The sequence below is a fragment of the Pleurodeles waltl genome, chromosome 5 (genome assembly GCF_031143425.1).
Source record: "Pleurodeles waltl isolate 20211129_DDA chromosome 5, aPleWal1.hap1.20221129, whole genome shotgun sequence".
Taxonomy (NCBI): domain Eukaryota; kingdom Metazoa; phylum Chordata; class Amphibia; order Caudata; family Salamandridae; genus Pleurodeles; species Pleurodeles waltl.
Genome location: NC_090444.1, coordinates 1,872,529,010 through 1,872,546,725, shown reverse-complemented (window position 1 = coordinate 1,872,546,725; position 17,716 = coordinate 1,872,529,010). Strand labels below are relative to the sequence as shown.

Sequence of the window (17,716 nt, the reverse complement as noted above, 5' to 3'; positions counted from 1 at the left end):
TGTGTGTAGATGACAATATGTTACCACATCATGCTTTAGTAATATATTTATTAAAATTGAGTGTTTAAACAAACAGAGAAACACTCCTGCCCTGATGACGATGCTGTTAGTAAACTAAAAGAAGTCCTAGATTATGTGGGCTGGGTGTCATGGGTATGTGGGCTAGATTCTTGTGATGCGCGCAGCAAACTTTAGTCTACTTAATCGAACAAAAGAGGTTTTTGTACTGCAGAAATGCTGAGCTCACATATTTGAAGGTGCAATCATATGTGAGAAAAAGGTGACTGTAACCTATTTGTCTAGGATCACACAATTGGAGACACGTTTACGGGTCAAGTACATTACAGTTAGGTCGAGTAGATTATTAAAGTTAACATTTTTATGATTTTACGAGCCCTGTGAGTATAGCGTCCTCTCTGGACTGTGGAAGAATAAAGACTGTTACGTGTCTCAGTGGAAGGTCACGCCTGTTGTTGGTTTCAGTTTGAAAGTCCTAACTCAGGTTGTGCTATTGCTTCTTGGAGAGCCATGAAGCTCCCTTACACGCACACGTTGCAAATGCTTTGCCATTAGGCCCAGGCAAAATGTAAATTAAGCAGAGTAATTTTGGGAATTGTTACCTAGATGTTACCTAGAATATGTGAAATCGTGCTATTTTGCTGTGTTGCATAATTATGCCGCAGTTTGCAGCAGAATTATTGCACAGCCGCACGGGAGTAACCGGAATACCCAGAGTGTGTGAAGCTGTTGTTCATGTCACTTGTGTTTTTGGTGCTGTTTTTGTAGCACAAAATCAGTCTCCACGTCAAAAAGTTAACACACGGATGCATTTGTGCTAAAATATAGAGCTAAATTATGAATTTGCATTTAATAGATTTTACGTAATCATTCTGAAATTTCACGTAATCATGCAAAAGCAAATTACGTGAATTTTGCTTCATGGCCCAACTTGTCGAAGAATGCGTAAGTGAGATCACCCCTGGCATGCAGCAAACCTCCCAGAGGACCTGTGCAAGTTTCCTTGAACAGCAAATGTCAGCTGCTCAGCCAGAATGATGACATAAGGGGCTGGCAGTAGATGGGTTCTGCATCAGTAACTCTGACCCTCTACTGCCCTATAGAATAAGATGTGTTGCAGGTCCCAATGGTGTTTGACGTTAGCACTTCACGGGTTAAGAGCTGTAAGTAGACTTGAGTTCATATCGCGCCTCCCAGAGGTGCTGGCATCTTCTGCTTTGTTCTGTGGGGCATCACCCTGGTGATTCGTGTTGGCTGGGCCTGGAGGTGTACTGTCTGCTACTGACCCAGAGCTGCCACCTGTAGAAACCTTCAGCACCCACCTCTCTAGAGTGCTTTGGTCCTGCCGTTGCTGTGCATTAATGCTGGGCTCGCTCCGGGACATCCACGGGGAACCACAGAACCCACGACTCGTGCAGCTCAGTGAACATGGCCTGTCCCAGACCCCAAAGAACAGGCCTCAAAAAGAGTAGACGCCAGTGTTGAAAGCTGCCTATGTCAAGGGTTCAGGCCTGGCCTGATATGTGTGATGTCTGCAGATGTTGCTTTACATGAATTATGGAGTCCTCATGGTGATGGGGTCCTGAACTGTCTTTAGGGTGGTCCTCCTCTAACCTGTCCTTCCTTCTCTCGCAGGCTGACTGCTTCTCCAACGACATCCATCGGATGGATACAGGCTGCTATTCCTGGACCTTAATCGCTGCTCAGGTATGTCTCTCACCCCAGCTCCCTCACCTCTGGTGTCTTGGCCGGAAGCTCTTTGCTTCCCCTGAAGGGGTGTGCGGGTGTTTGTACCTGGAGAGGGACAGTGCTTCTCTCTCACGCTTGAAGCGTTGGACGCACGCCGTAGCGGGCATTATTGTGATACATCTATAGCTGCGATACAAGAAAATTCACAATTACTCTTTTGGTTAACTTCACTACTTTTGAATAGTCACCATTTACAAGTGTAAAATTAGTAAAATCCTGAATTCAAGGAGTGGAGCCTAATTTACCAGTGGGTAGTTACTGTTTGTGCCTTTCCTTGTGTAGATGGTGATCTGCCTACATAAATTATTGGGAAACTTTTAAAAGATTATTAAACTTCAAAAAATAGCGCAAATATTTGTATTTTTAATTAGTTCAAAATTTTTAATTTAAATTGAATGTAGACCAAAATACATATTATAGAATTACTAACTTAATTTTGAGTTAAAATATTTAGTTTGAATAGATTACATTACACATACTTTTCTTAAAGCTTAAAAAATACAGATGCTCCTGAGGCTTTGTAGATTTCATACCCTTGGCAAAGTATTCCATAATTAATGTTCGTTCTATAGCAAACCTTTTAATGAAGGTGAACCAAATATATTAAAATATAAAAAATGCAACAGGAAATTGCCTTTATTGTTGTATTTTCTTGTAATAAGAATATTGAAAGTACTCTTGCCCTCATAGGACGGGACGACGGATTGGTATTTTGAACGCCGTCCTGCAAAGAGCGTCTCTTCGCGTCACGGTAGATGTATTTGCAGAAGGAAAGCCTTTGACTGGTCAGAGCAGATAGACGCAGTAGAGGCACAAAACAAGCCTCACTAAAAGGACTGGCTACTACCAAGAGCTAGAAATGTAGCGCCGTGAAGCTCACGGAGCAGAGGTGTAGTCTGTGGGCTCTGGCTTGTACTTTCATACGGTTGGCCCCGTGCGCCTGCTGTAGGAAGCGTGGACTAGCTGACTCCGTTGTACGAGCGGCATCGAAGCCTCATCTGTCATTGGATCCTTAACCCCTCTATCCCACCGCCACTACCACCATCATCGCCATCACCACCACTACCACCATCACCGCCACTACCACCATCATCGCCATCATCACCGCCACTACCACCATCATCGCCATCAGCACCACTACCACCATCATCGCCATCACCGCCACTACCACCATCATCGCCATCACCACCACTACCACCATCACCACTGCCACACCACCACCACCACCATCATCGCCATCACCACCACCACCACCATCATCACCATCACCACCACTACCACCATCATCGCCATCAGCACCACTACCACCATCACCACTGCCACACCACCACCACCACCATCATCGCCATCACCACCACTACCACCATCATCACTACCACCATCATCGCCATCACCGCCACTACCACCATCATCGCCATCAGCACCACTACCACCATCATCGCCATCACCGCCACTACCACCATCATCGCCATCACCACCACCACCACCATCATCGCCATCACCACCACCACCACCATCATCGCCATCACCACCACTACCACCATCATCGCCATCACCATCATTGCCACCACCACCATCACCACCATCATCGCCATCACCACCACCACCACCACCATCACCACCACCACCATCATCGCCACCACCACCACCACCATCATCGCCACCACCACCACCATCATCGCCATCACCACCACCACCACCATCATCGCCATCACCACCACCATCATCGCCATCATCGCCATCACCACCACTACCACCATCGCCATCACCATCATTGCCACCACCACCACCATCATCGCCATCACTACCACCATCATCATCGCCACCGCCATCACCACCACCACCACCATCATCACCATCACCACAACTACCACCACCACCACCATCACCACCGCCGCCACCACCATCATCGCCATCACCACCACTACCACCATCATCACTACCACCATCATCGCCACCATCATCGCCATCACCGCCACTACCACCATCATCGCCATCACCACCACTACCACCATCACCACTGCCACACCACCACCACTACCACCATCGCCATCACCACCACTACCACTACCACCACCATTGCCACCACCGCCATCACCACCATCATCGCCATCACCACCACCACCACCATCATCGCCATCACCACCACCACCACCATCATCGCCATCACCACCACCACCACCACCATCATCGCCATCACCACCACCACCACCATCATCGCCATCACCACCACTACCACCATCATCGCCATCACTACCATCGCCACCGCCATCACCACCACCACCACCACTAGCACATCACCACAACTACCACCACCACCACCATCCCCACCGCCGCCACCACCAGGTGACTAGTCTTCATCCCCTCAGGCTGGCGGCGCCTCCCTGAAGAGGCTGATCTGTGTCACGCTGGTGACTTCTTCTCGAGAGATGGGGAAACTTTGCACGATGCCCTTACGCACTGACCTTAAAGCAGCGGGTCCTCAAGGGCTTTGTTCTGCGAGCAGCTTGCTGACCATCCGAGGACAGTCTTTAGCACAGAAATGCCCTGGCAACAATCCAACGACAAAACATGGACATCCTTCAAGTGCTGAGAAGCCTGTGTCTTTAGCATCCTTGTTACGTCATTCAGCCGGGTCTGGTGGGCCTGGCGGGTTGATGCTCAGAGCGGAGATATCCCTTACCCCCTGGTCCCATCTGCTGTCCACATCATCCAGTAGATTAACGTGAGCAGTGAATCCCTTGCTCAGACGTCTCCATACCTTTTTGATCCCTCCTCTCTTTCTCGCTTCTCCTTCATCCCGACAGGCCCCCTTTGAACCGGCTCCACGGCTCCACCTGGAAGCTTGAAGCACATTTGCAAATTTTTAGTATTTTAAGCACCCACAAGAGCGTGGGGTAGCTTGCACCACACTCCTGGAAAGTGGAGCAATCCCATGCTTTCTGCTGCTCTGTCATCTGCCGCTCCCTGTTCTTGATGCCGAGTACATAACCAGTCGGGGAATCGATCAGGATTTATAAAGTGCGGTAAATCACCTGTGGGGTCTCAGGCACTGGAGTTGCAGCTTCTTTGCAGTGCTCTGTGCATTTGAACAGCCATGTCTTGAGTCCGTCTCTGCATCCTCAGAGCGATGCTGGTTCCTGAGGTGCAGGAGATGGTCATCCAAGGGTTCAGCCACCAGGGGAGACAAGGAGTGAACTGCACCGTTGGATCAGCAGATCCATGGCACATCCAAGGGTTCAGCCACCAGGGGAGACAAGGAGTGAACTGCACCGTTGGATCAGCAGGTCCATGGCACATCCAAGGGTTCAGCCACCAGGGGAGACAAGGAGTGAACTGCACCGTTGGATCAGCAGGTCCATGGCACATCCAAGGGTTCAGCCACCAGGTGAGACAAGGAGTGAACTGCACCGTTGGATCAGCAGGTCCATGGCACATCCAAGGGTTCAGCCACCAGGGGAGACAAGGAGTGAACTGCACCGTTGGATCAGCAGATCCATGGCACATCCAAGGGTTCAGCCACCAGGGGAGACAAGGAGTGAACTGCACCGTTGGATCAGCAGGTCCATGGCACATCCAAGGGTTCAGCCACCAGGGGAGACAAGGAGTGAACTGCACCGTTGCATCAGCAGGTCCATGGCATCTCTGCGAGGAGAAGGCAGACCGATCACAGGTGTCTGGTTGGTTGGTGGAAGGTCATTCCTTGGTTGATGTATGCTGGTCCATCGTTGTGCAGGGCCTTGTAGGCGTGGGTCAGCATCTTGAACTGGCGTCTCTTCCGGATCGGGAGCCAGTGTTGCTTCTGCAGGTGCCGGTGAAGTAAGTCCGTTGAGACTTGCATCGCCTAGAAGTGGCAGCTACAGTGGAATGTGCCGCTCTGCTCTCTTTCCCGGTGCTGCAGACGGGGTTACCTTCCACTTGCATCTCTTTGTGAGGCAGAGGGCACAACCTCTAACTGCAAACGCTTGGGTGGGGCTGAGTCGGGTAGCACGCAGGGCTCTTTGGGGTGTCTTTCCCCCTCCCTCATTCGAGTGGCCCGGGGGACACGCCGGCAAGGTGGGAGAGGCTCGGCAGCTATTGATTTCCAGCTCCTTCATGGCCAGCTGCCTCTAGCAGGCTCTCTGTATGTCCAGGAGGGCTGGATCCAAGCCAGGGTTACAGGATTTTATAAAGGAGGAAAGTCCTTATTGATTCTAAAAGGAACATCGGGGCTATCCTTCCTGGTGGACACTGGACGTACGTGACTTAGAGACAATGTATGGACATGAAACGTAAACTCTGTAACTTGCTGGGCCCCAGAGACATTACAGGATATGTACAAAGTGCAGCGTGTGGGCGTTAATGCTTTTCAGGGAGGACACCCACCTGTGTGTTCCCAGTCGTGTCAGGCGTAGAGAGCATGTCTTACTAACGAGAAGTATCTTCAGTATCTTGGTGACATGGAAACGTTTCTTCTGCTTAATTCAACCATAGTAACTGCCATTTCTTCCAGCATGTTTATCACGCTAAGCAAGCCTGCACCGTTTCCCCTTTTTCTCAGCCTTTTCTTTTTACCCCTCCCCTGTCGGTTTCACCCTGCTTTTTCTCCTTGCATCACTCTTGCTATGTTAAAAGCTACATCTAAAGCATGTGTGCACCCCAAACTGTTTCCTGGTGCCAGGGGGAGAGGCTTGTCTGCACCAGTAATACCGGTTGGCCCTCTACCCTTTCCTGGCAGACCTTCTGCCAATAACTCTCCTTCTCTGCTCTCCTCTATCCCACCTCCCCCTCTCTGCCCTCATTTCATGTTTGGACGTGTGGTTTACTTGCTTTTCCCTCCGTCGTATCACGCTTCATCATCGTCACCTGCAATATTTTAGCCCCTGCCCCAGCCTGACTTTCAACCTTTACCCTTCAACTTCACCCGCACCCGACGTCGAGCACCCCAGTCTCCAGGCTCCTCGCATTCTCCCAGCTGTGCTTTGCTTTCTAGGGTCAGCCGGCCTGCTGGCGAGACTTCCACTCTGCCACCATCATTGGCAGAAAGATGTACGTCTTCGGGGGTCGAGCGGATCGCTTTGGGCCCTTCCACTCAAACAACGAGATCTACTGCAACCGCATCAGGGTCTTCGACACCGACAGTAATACCTGGCAAGAGAGTCCACCCACGCCACAGCCGCCAGAGGGTCGAAGGAGCCACTCCGCATGTGAGTTCTTGGTTCTGCCTGCCTTCCCCGTAATGTCTCGTCAGTCAGTCCTCCATGGTGGTCTAGGTGGCCCTCTCCACATCTTCAAAGGTCAGATGAACTATGAGACGCCCTCCTTTCTCCATTCTGGTGGGAGTCGGAAGGGATCTGGGTGCCCATGCTTGCACCTTCGTGAGGGTGGGAGAGCCGTGCTCCATGGGAGTCCTTGCTCCAGGCTGCATTGTTGCCTCTCTGGCTAGTGGTAATCTTTCTTGGGTCGGTAGTAAAAAGAAGCTGTGTGTGTAGATGTGTATATATGTATGTGTGCATAAGAAAGTGGGTTTTTGATTGAGGGGATGAAAACCCTTCTCAAGCAGCAACCACAATCCATCATGGTGACCACAGAAGTCACTAAACAAACCTCTGGTAGTTTGGCACAGAAGCAGTCGGGCTTAACTTAAAGGCAAAGTGTAAAGTATTTATGCAGCAAATAAACCACAATAAAGTGAAAACACAACACAAGAGAAATCCCGCTCCAATTTAGAAAAATAGAGTAAAATGTAATAAAAAATATAACAACAAAAATCCAATCAAGACAACAGGATTTATGCAGTTTTAAAGGTTTACATAAAAAAAGCACCATGAAGCAGAACGAGCCAACTGTCGGTATCCGGTTGTGCTCAACTCGGACAAAGTCACAAGTTCGGGCCGACTGCGTTGGCGTGCAAGTCAGACACAGGGACCCTGGTTCTCTTGCTGAAAAAGTTACCTTAGGAAAGTCTGGCGCACAGAGGTCAAAACTTCGGGATTGTACAGGATGAGTGCAACTGATAGCAGCCAAGGGTCAACGACTTGGGCAGGCACCAGTTTGGGACCAGAAACTCACTTCCACAGAGGCCAGCAGGACTTAGTCAGGTCCAGGTGCAGCAGGTCAGCTGGGCAGTTGCAGGAAGGCCTTTAGAGCTTGTTGTGTCTCTGTTGCTCAGAACAGGTTGTCAGCCAGCTGACCCTTGGAGTCACTCAGGTTAACCTAAGATGAAGGATCAGGTCCAGTCTTCCTTTGCAGAAAGCAGGGCAGGTCTCAAGCAGCAGGGCAGTCCTCTAGGAACAAGAAAGGCCTGAAGCAGCAGGGCAGTCCTCTGAGGAACAAGTCAGGCCTCAAGCAGCAAGGCAGTCCTCTGAGGAACAAGTCAGGCCTCAAGCAGCAGGGCAGTCCTCTGAGGAACAAGTCATGCCTCAAGCAGCAGGGCAGTCCTCTGAGGAACAAGTCATGCCTCAAGCAGCAGGGCAGTCCTCTAGGAACAAGAAAGGCCTCAAGCAGCAGGGCAGTCCTCTGAGGAACAAGTCAGGCCTCAAGCAGCTGGGCAGTCCTCAGGAGAACGAGGCAGGTCTCATGCAGCAGGGCAGTCCTCAGGAGAACGAGGCAGGCCTCAAGCAGCGGGACAGTCCTCAGGAGAACGAGGCAGGCCTCAAGCAGCAGGACAGTCCTCAGGAGAACGAGGCAGGCCTCAAGCAGCAGGGCAGTCCTCAGGAGAAGGAGGCAGGCCTCAAGCAGCGGGGCAGTCCTCAGGAGAACGAGGCAGGCCTCATGCAACGAGGCAGGCCTCATGCAGCAAGGCAGTGCTCTGAATAACAAGGCAGACCTCAAGCAACAGGGCAGTCCTCAGGAGAACAAGGCAGGCCTCAAGCAGCAGGGCAGTGCTCAGAAGAACAAGGCAGGCCTCAAGCAGCAGAGCAGTCCTCAGGAGAACGAGGCAGGCCTCAAGCAGCGGGACAGTCCTCAGGAGAACGAGGCAGGCCTCAAGCAGCGGGGCAGTCCTCAGGAGAACGAGGCAGGCCTCAAGCAGCGGGGCAGTCCTCAGGAGAACGAGGCAGGCCTCAAGCAGCGGGGCAGTCCTCAGGAGAACAAGGCAGGCCTCATGCAGCAAGGCAGTCCTCAGGAGAACGAGGCAGGCCTCATGCAGCAAGGCAGTGCTCTGAATAACAAGGCAGACCTCAAGCAGCAGGGCAGTCCTCAGGAGAACAAGGCAGGCCTCAAGCAGCAGGGCAGTGCTCGGAAGAACAAGGCAGGCCAGAGCAGTCCTCAGGAGAACGAGGCAGGTCTCATGCAGCAAGGCAGTCCTCAGGAGAACAAGTCCGGCCTCAAGCAGCAGGGCAGTCCTCTACGAAACAAGTCAGGCCTCAAGCCTCTGGCTAACAACTCCAGCTTCAAGCAGCAGGGCCGTCCTCTGGAAAACAATTCAGGCCTCGAGCAGCGGGGCAGTCCTCTGGGGAACAAGCAGCTCTCAAGCAGCGGGGCAGTACTCTGGGGAACACGTCGGGCTTCAAGCAGGAGAGCAGTCCACTAGGGAACAAGTCAGGCTTCAAGCAGCGGGGCAGTCCTCTGGGGAACAAGCAGGCCTCAAGCAGCAGGGCAGTCCTCTGGGGAACAAGCAGCTCTCAAGCAGCAGGGCAGTCCTCTAGGAACCAGGTCAGACTTCAAGCAGCAGGGCAGTCCACTGGGGAACAAGTCAGGCCTCAAGCAGGAGAGCAGTCCACTGGGGAACAAGTCAGGCTTCAAGCAGGAGAGCAGTCCTCTAGGAAATAAGTCCGGCCTCCAGCAGCGGGGCAGTCCTCTGGGGAACAAGGCAGTCATTCCTCTGTGTAATGTCCGTAGGTCCAGGAGTGTACAGATGAGTTCCAATATTTACACTTGGAGCCACACTTTGAAGTGGGGAAGACTTCTAGTCTGCCCCTGCATCTGATTCTGGAATTTGGAAAGTCCCTTCCCTCCCCAGGCTCCAAGAGGTCTTTGGGGACAAAAGGCTTGTGTCAAGGTAATTTGTGAGAGTACTTGAGGCAGCCCTTTGCATGTTAGTGGGGCAGGAAACAGTCAGCCACTCGCATCCTGGCAGGATTGCCCTCTCCTACCTACTCCCAGGTCCTGTTGTTCACTGTCTAGGTCCAGTACGCATTCATGATGGTGTCACAATTAACAGGCCCAAGCAAGGGTAAACTCCTACAAGGCCCCAGGAAGTTTAGGGAAGGAAAATGCCCACATTTTCAAAATTGTAATCTAAAATCAGAGTTTACAATAAAGAGGATTTTAAATTCCAATCCATGCAAATACAAACATGATATTTTTAACTGCTCCCAATCAAAAGTTAGCACCTATTAAATGTAATAAGGTAACCCAATGATATCCTGTGGGAGAATTAGACCTTGCAGTAGTTACAAAATAATTTGGGAGTTTTTCAGTAGTCCCATACAATGTACCAGACATCTTTGGAGAAGAGGAATCTTTGGGGGAACAGGAATCGTTGGGTGCAGAGGAAGATGAAAACACTGGCCATTTGGCCATCCCATGCCATCAGGTATTGCCCATCCCAAAGGCAGTCTCTTCAGGCATCTCCAACCCAGTGAAAGAAGAAGAGGCTCCCTTGACCTCCCAAGACAAGCTGCCCTAAAATGAACACCTGTGCGAGGGTTGTAAGTATCGTATGCCCTGACACCCACTACAAGCTGCCTAAGAACCTCATGCCAAGGCAGGGCACTGCTCCTGAGAAAGTTTGGCCTCTAGCCCTGTGCACAAAGCGCCACAGATTCCAGGGCCACCTTTGTGCTCTGATTGGCACAGAATGAAGAACTTGGAACCGAAAAAGGACCCAACTAAGGTTGTTGACCCCTCTTGGCCATCGAGCCCCAAGACTCCACTTGATGCCAACGGCCCCTTTGACACACTCACGCCCAGGCCACTTTTGACTCTGTAGCTATAATCGCCGTTGAAACCAGCCTTGATGATCGGCTAAAACGTTTTGAAACAACTGATCCTCCAAAGATTGCAGGAGGACCCCGAGATGAGGCAGAAGTGCCTCTTTAGCCATCCCTGCCTTATTGGGAATATTTCAACAAATCCACCCTTGCAGAAACCAACAGAGACCCTTTGTTGAAGGAGGAGACTGGCATTCGAGGAGAACCTGCATTGGAGCTCCAAGAAGCATAGGGACTGTGCACCGGCCCTCCCTGCTCCCATGATCCATCTCCACTGCCACCTACACCTCCTCCACTGCCTCCACCACAGTCACCAGAGGGATCTCCACACTCCTCCTGTAACCCAGGCAGCCCCTTCAATCTAATGGTGGTGACGGACACATCCCTGCCGGATTGTGGGGGGTCATCTTAGAGACGTGAAGATCGGAGGTCTGTCGTCTCCGGCTTAGATCTGCCTTCACATCAACCTGCTGACACTGATGGCCTTCCTGCCATCCATCAAGGGGAAGCTGGTTCTCGTCCTCATGGATTCCGCCACCCCCATGCAGTACTGCAACAAGCAGAGTGGACTGGACTCTGTGCCAAGAGTGCCAATTTAATAAGTAAAAATGAGAATAAATTAAGAACGGTGGAGTGCTCAGTCAGATATGAAGGCTGCTCACCAGGACGGGTTGGCAACGTGACGGCCCAGTGAGTGCCATCTGGGCAGACGGGCTGGCCTTGGGTGCACCTCTGTGTGACGCACTGCGGGCTGCATTCCCCTAAACAGTGAGCTCTCCTGGAACACTAATTCGGCAACAAAAAGATGGCAGTCGCAATTGTTAGACTCAAAAGGGAAAATGTACCAAAAAAAGTATCCCACTAAGCACAAGTTAACACAACTTGTTAACATGGCCATGGCTGACAATGCAGGGAAGAGGCAATCCACTAGTAAAGATTAAATTAAGGCCAGCAGACCAAGTTGCAGAAACAGATCTGCTGAGGGTGGAGAGCGGTATGATCTCTGGGGATGGAGAGCGGTATGATCTCTGGGGATGGAGAGCGGTATGATCTCTGGGGCTGGAGAGAGGTATGATCTCTGGGGCTGGAGAGAGGTATGATCTCTGGGGCTGGAGAGAGGTATGATCTCTGGGGCTGGAGAGAGGTATGATCTCTGGGGCTGGAGAGAGGTATGATCGCTGGGGCTGGAGAGAGGTATGATCTCTGGGGCTGGAGAGAGGTATGATCTCTGGGGCTGGAGAGAGGTATGATCTCTGGGGCTGGAGAGAGGTATGATCTCTGGGGCTGGAGAGATGTATGATCTCTGGGGCTGGAGAGATGTATGATCTCTGGGACTGGAGAGCGGGATGATCTCTGGGGCTGGAGAGCGGTATGATCTCTGGGGCTGGAGAGCGGTATGATCTCTGGGGCTGGAGAGCGGTATGATCTCTGGGGCTGGAGAGCGGTATGATCTCTGGGGCTGGAGAGCGGTATGATCTCTGGGGCTGGAGAGCGGTATGATCTCTGGGGCTGGAGAGCGGTATGATCTCTGGGGATGGAGAGCGGTATGATCTCTGGGGATGAAGAGCGGTATGATCTCTGGGGATGGAGAGCGGTATGATCAATGGGGATGGAGAGAGGTATGATCTCTGGGGATGGAGAGAGGTATGATCTCTGGGGCTGGAGAGCGGTATGATCTCTGGGGCTGGAGAGAGGTATGATCTCTGGGGCTGGAGAGCGGTATGATCTCTGGGGCTGGAGAGCGGTATGATCTCTGGGGCTGGAGAGAGCTATGATCTCTGGGGCTGGAGAGAGGTATGATCTCTGGGGCTGGAGAGAGGTATGATCTCTGGGGCTGGAGAGAGGTATGATCTCTGGGTTGGAGAGAGGTATGATCGCTGGGGCTGGAGAGCGGTATGATCTCTGGGGCTGGAGAGCGGTATGATCTCTGGGGCTGGAGAGCGGTATGATCTCTGGGGCTGGAGAGAGGTATGATCTCTGGGGCTGGAGAGAGGTATGATCTCTGGGGCTGGAGAGAGGTATGATCGCTGGGGCTGGAGAGAGGTATGATCCCTGGGGCTGGAGAGCGGTATGATCTCTGGGGTGGCGAGAGGTATGATCTCTGGGGCTGGAGAGAGGTATGATCTCTGGGGCTGGAGAGAGGTATGATCGCTGGGGCTGGAGAGCGGTATGATCTCTGGGGCTGGAGAGCGGTATGATCTCTGGGGCTGGAGAGCGGTATGATCTCTGGGGCTGGAGAGCGGTATGATCTCTGGGGCTGGAGAGCGGTATGATCTCTGGGGCTGGAGAGCGGTATGATCTCTGGGGCTGGAGAGAGGTATGATCGCTGGGTTGGAGAGAGGTATGATCGCTGGGGCTGGAGAGAGGTATGATCGCTGGGGCTGGAGAGAGGTATGATCGCTGGGGCTGGAGAGAGGTATGATCTCTGGGTTGGAGAGAGGTATGATCTCTGGGTTGGAGAGAGGTATGATCTCTGGGTTGGAGAGAGGTATGATCTCTGGGTTGGAGAGAGGTATGATCTCTGGGGCTGGAGAGAGGTATGATCTCTGGGGCTGGAGAGAGGTATGATCGCTGGGGCTGGAGAGAGGTATGATCGCTGGGGCTGGAGAGAGGTATGATCGCTGGGGCTGGAGAGAGGTATGATCGCTGGGGCTGGAGAGAGGTATGATCGCTGGGGCTGGAGAGAGGTATGATCTCTGGGGCTGGAGAGAGGTATGATCTCTGGGGCTGGAGAGAGGTATGATCTCTGGGGCTGGAGAGAGGTATGATCTCTGGGGCTGGAGAGAGGTATGATCTCTGGGGCTGGAGAGAGGTATGGGCTCTGCCGAGGTGGAGAGAGGTATGGGCTCTGCCGAGGTGGAGAGAGGTATGGGCTCTGCCGAGGTGGAGAGAGGTATGGGCTCTGCCGAGATGGAGAGAGGTATGGGCTCTGCCGAGGTGGAGAGAGGTATGGGCTCTGCCGAGGTGGAGAGAGGTATGGGCTCTGATGAGGGTGGAGAGAGGTATGATTTTTTGAGGTGGAGAGAGGTATGATGTCCAGGTATGATCTCTGGGGCTGGATAGAGGTATGATCTCTGGGGCTGGATAGAGGTATGATCTCTGGGGCTGGATAGAGGTATGATCTCTGGGGCTGGATAGAGGTATGATCTCTGGGGCTGGATAGAGGTATGATCTCTGGGGCTGGATAGAGGTATGATCGCTGGGGCTGGATAGAGCTATGATCGCTGGGGCTGGATAGAGGTATGATCGCTGGGGCTGGATAGAGGTATGATCGCTGGGGCTGGAGAGAGGTATGATCGCTGGGGCTGGAGAGAGGTATGATCGCTGGGGCTGGAGAGAGGTATGATCGCTGGGGCTGGAGAGAGGTATGATCGCTGGGGCTGGAGAGAGGTATGATCGCTGGGGCTGGAGAGAGGTATGATCGCTGGGGCTGGAGAGAGGTATGATCGCTGGGGCTGGAGAGAGGTATGATCGCTGGGGCTGGAGAGAGGTATGATCGCTGGGGCTGGAGAGAGGTATGATCTCTGGGGCTGGAGAGAGGTATGATCTCTGGGGCTGGAGAGAGGTATGATCGCTGGGGCTGGAGAGAGGTATGATCGCTGGGGCTGGAGAGCGGTATGATCGCTGGGGCTGGAGAGCGGTATGATCGCTGGGGCTGGAGAGCGGTATGATCGCTGGGGCTGGAGAGCGGTATGATCGCTGGGGCTGGAGAGCGGTATGATCTCTGGGGCTGGAGAGCGGTATGATCTCTGGGGCTGGAGAGCGGTATGATCTCTGGGGCTGGAGAGCGGTATGATCTCTGGGGCTGGAGAGCGGTATGATCTCTGGGGCTGGAGAGCGGTATGGGCTCTGCCGAGGTGGAGAGAGGTATGGGCTCTGCCGAGGTGGAGAGAGGTATGGGCTCTGCCGAGGTGGAGAGAGGTATGGGCTCTGCCGAGGTGGAGAGAGGTATGGGCTCTGATGAGGGTGGAGAGAGGTATGGGCTCTGATGAGGGTGGAGAGAGGTATGATGTCCAGGTATGATCTCTGGGGTGGCGAGAGGTATGATCTCTGGGGCTGGAGAGAGGTATGATCGCTGGGGCTGGAGAGAGGTATGATCGCTGGGGCTGGAGAGAGGTATGATCGCTGGGGCTGGAGAGAGGTATGATCGCTGGGGCTGGAGAGAGGTATGATCGCTGGGGCTGGAGAGAGGTATGATCTCTAGGGATGGAGAGATTTATGATCTCTGGGGCTGGAGAGAGGTATGATCTCTGGGGCTGGAGAGAGGTATGATCTCTGGGGCTGGAGAGAGGTATGATCTCCGCTGAGGTGGAGAGAGGTTTGGGCTCTGCTGAGGTGGAGAGAGGTATGGGCTCTGCTGAGGTGGAGAGAGGTATGGGCTCTGATGAGGGTGGAGAGAGGTATGATTTTTTGAGGTGGAGAGAGGTATGATGTCCAGGTATGATCTCTGGGGCTGGAGAGAGGTATGATCTCTGGGGCTGGAGAGAGGTATGATCCCTGCAGGTGGAGTGAGGTATGATCTCTGCAGGTGGAGGAGAGCGATATGACTGCTGCTGGGGTGGAGAGAGGCATGACCTTTGCTGGGGGTTGAGAGAGGTATGATCTCTGGTAGGGAGTAGAGAGAGGTATGATCTCTGCAGGGGATGGAGAGAGGTATGATCTCTGCTGAGGGTGGAGAGAGGTATGTTCTCTGGGGTGGAGAAAGCTATGGTGGAGAGAGGTGTGATCTCTGGGGATGGAGAGAGGTATGATCTCTGGGGCTGGAGAGAGGTATGATCTCTGGTGCTGGAGAGAGGTATGATCTCTGGTGCTGGAGAGAGGTATGATCTCTGGGGCTGGAGAGAGGTATGATCTCTGGGGCTGGAGAGAGGTATGATCTCTGGGGCTGGAGAGAGGTATGATCTCTGGGGCTGGAGAGAGGTATGATCTCTGGGGCTGGAGAGAGGTATGATCTCTGGGGCTGGAGAGAGGTATGATCTCTGGGGCTGGAGAGAGGTATGGGCTCTGCCGAGGTGGAGAGAGGTATGGGCTCTGATGAGGGTGGAGAGAGGTATGATTTTTTGAGGTGGAGAGAGGTATGATGTCCAGGTATGATCTCTGGGGCTGGATAGAGGTATGATCGCTGGGGCTGGAGAGAGGTATGATCGCTGGGGCTGGAGAGAGGTATGATCGCTGGGGCTGGAGAGAGGTATGATCGCTGGGGCTGGAGAGAGGTATGATCGCTGGGGCTGGAGAGAGGTATGATCGCTGGGGCTGGAGAGAGGTATGATCGCTGGGGCTGGAGAGAGGTATGATCGCTGGGGCTGGAGAGAGGTATGATCGCTGGGGCTGGAGAGAGGTATGATCGCTGGGGCTGGAGAGAGGTATGATCGCTGGGGCTGGAGAGAGGTATGATCGCTGGGGCTGGAGAGAGGTATGATCGCTGGGGCTGGAGAGAGGTATGATCGCTGGGGCTGGAGAGAGGTATGGGCTCTGCCGAGGTGGAGAGAGGTATGGGCTCTGCCGAGGTGGAGAGAGGTATGGGCTCTGCCGAGGTGGAGAGAGGTATGGGCTCTGCCGAGGTGGAGAGAGGTATGGGCTCTGATGAGGGTGGAGAGAGGTATGATGTCCAGGTATGATCTCTGGGGTGGCGAGAGGTATGATCTCTGGGGCTGGAGAGATGTATGATCTCTGGGGCTGGAGAGATGTATGATCTCTGGGGCTGGAGAGATGTATGATCTCTGGGGCTGGAGAGATGTATGATCTCTGGGGCTGGAGAGATGTATGATCTCTGGGGCTGGAGAGATGTATGATCTCTGGGGCTGGAGAGATGTATGATCTCTGGGGCTGGAGAGATGTATGATCTCTGGGGCTGGAGAGATGTATGATCTCTGGGGCTGGAGAGCGGTATGATCTCTGGGGATGGAGAGCGGTATGATCTCTGGGGATGGAGAGCGGTATGATCTCTGGGGCTGGAGAGAGTTATGATCGCTGGGGCTGGATAGAGGTATGATCGCTGGGGCTGGAGAGAGGTATGATCGCTGGGGCTGGATAGAGGTATGATCGCTGGGGCTGGAGAGAGGTATGATCGCTGGGGCTGGAGAGAGGTATGATCGCTGGGGCTGGAGAGAGGTATGATCGCTGGGGCTGGAGAGAGGTATGATCGCTGGGGCTGGAGAGAGGTATGGGCTCTGCCGAGGTGGAGAGAGGTATGGGCTCTGCCGAGGTGGAGAGAGGTATGGGCTCTGCCGAGGTGGAGAGAGGTATGGGCTCTGATGAGGGTGGAGAGAGGTTTGATTTTTTGAGGTGGAGAGAGGTATGATGTCCAGGTATGATCTCTGGGGTGGCGAGAGGTATGATCTCTGGGGTGGCGAGAGGTATGATCTCTGGGGCTGAAGAGAGGTATGATCTCTGGGGCTGGAGAGAGGTATGATCTCTGGGGCTGGAGAGAGGTATGATCTCTGGGGCTGGAGAGAGGTATGATCTCTGGGGCTGGAGAGAGGTATGATCTCTGGGGCTGGAGAGAGGTATGATCTCTGGGGCTGGAGAGAGGTATGATCGCTGGGGCTGGAGAGAGGTATGATCGCTGGGGCTGGAGAGAGGTATGATCTCTAGGGATGGAGAGATTTATGATCTCTGGGGATGGAGAGATTTATGATCTCTGGGGCTGGAGAGAGGTATGATCTCCGCTGAGGTGGAGAGAGGTTTGGGCTCTGCTGAGGTGGAGAGAGGTAATGGGCTCTGCTGAGGTGGAGAGAGGTATGGGCTCTGATGAGGGTGGAGAGAGGTATGATTTTTTGAGGTGGAGAGAGGTATGATGTCCAGGTATGATCTCTGGGGCTGGAGAGAGGTATGATCTCTGGGGCTGGAGAGAGGTAGGATCTCTGGGGGTGAAGAGAGGTATGATCCCTGCAGGTGGAGTGAGGTATGATCTCTGCAGGTGGAGGAGAGCGGTATGACTGCTGCTGGGGTGGAGAGAGGCATGACCTTTGCTGGGGGTTGAGAGAGGTATGATCTCTGGTAGGGAGTGGAGAGAGGTATGATCTCTGCAGGGG

At 53.2% G+C, this 17,716-nt stretch overlaps 1 protein-coding gene across 6 annotated transcripts in view; it reads left to right on the top strand.

Moving 5' to 3' along the window:
- Window positions 1–17,716, top strand: part of KLHDC3 (kelch domain containing 3) — a 344,468-nt gene that overhangs the window by 243,894 nt on the left and 82,858 nt on the right. For all 6 annotated transcript variants that reach the window (XR_011203919.1, XM_069236430.1, XM_069236428.1 and 3 more), the window contains exons 5-6: window positions 1,654–1,725; window positions 6,740–6,953. Coding sequence is in view for 5 of the 6 variants with exons in the window: in XM_069236430.1 (XP_069092531.1) it covers window positions 1,654–1,725; window positions 6,740–6,953 (286 nt within the window). In the remaining variant the exon portion in view is untranslated. The remainder of the gene's footprint in view (window positions 1–1,653; window positions 1,726–6,739; window positions 6,954–17,716) is intronic.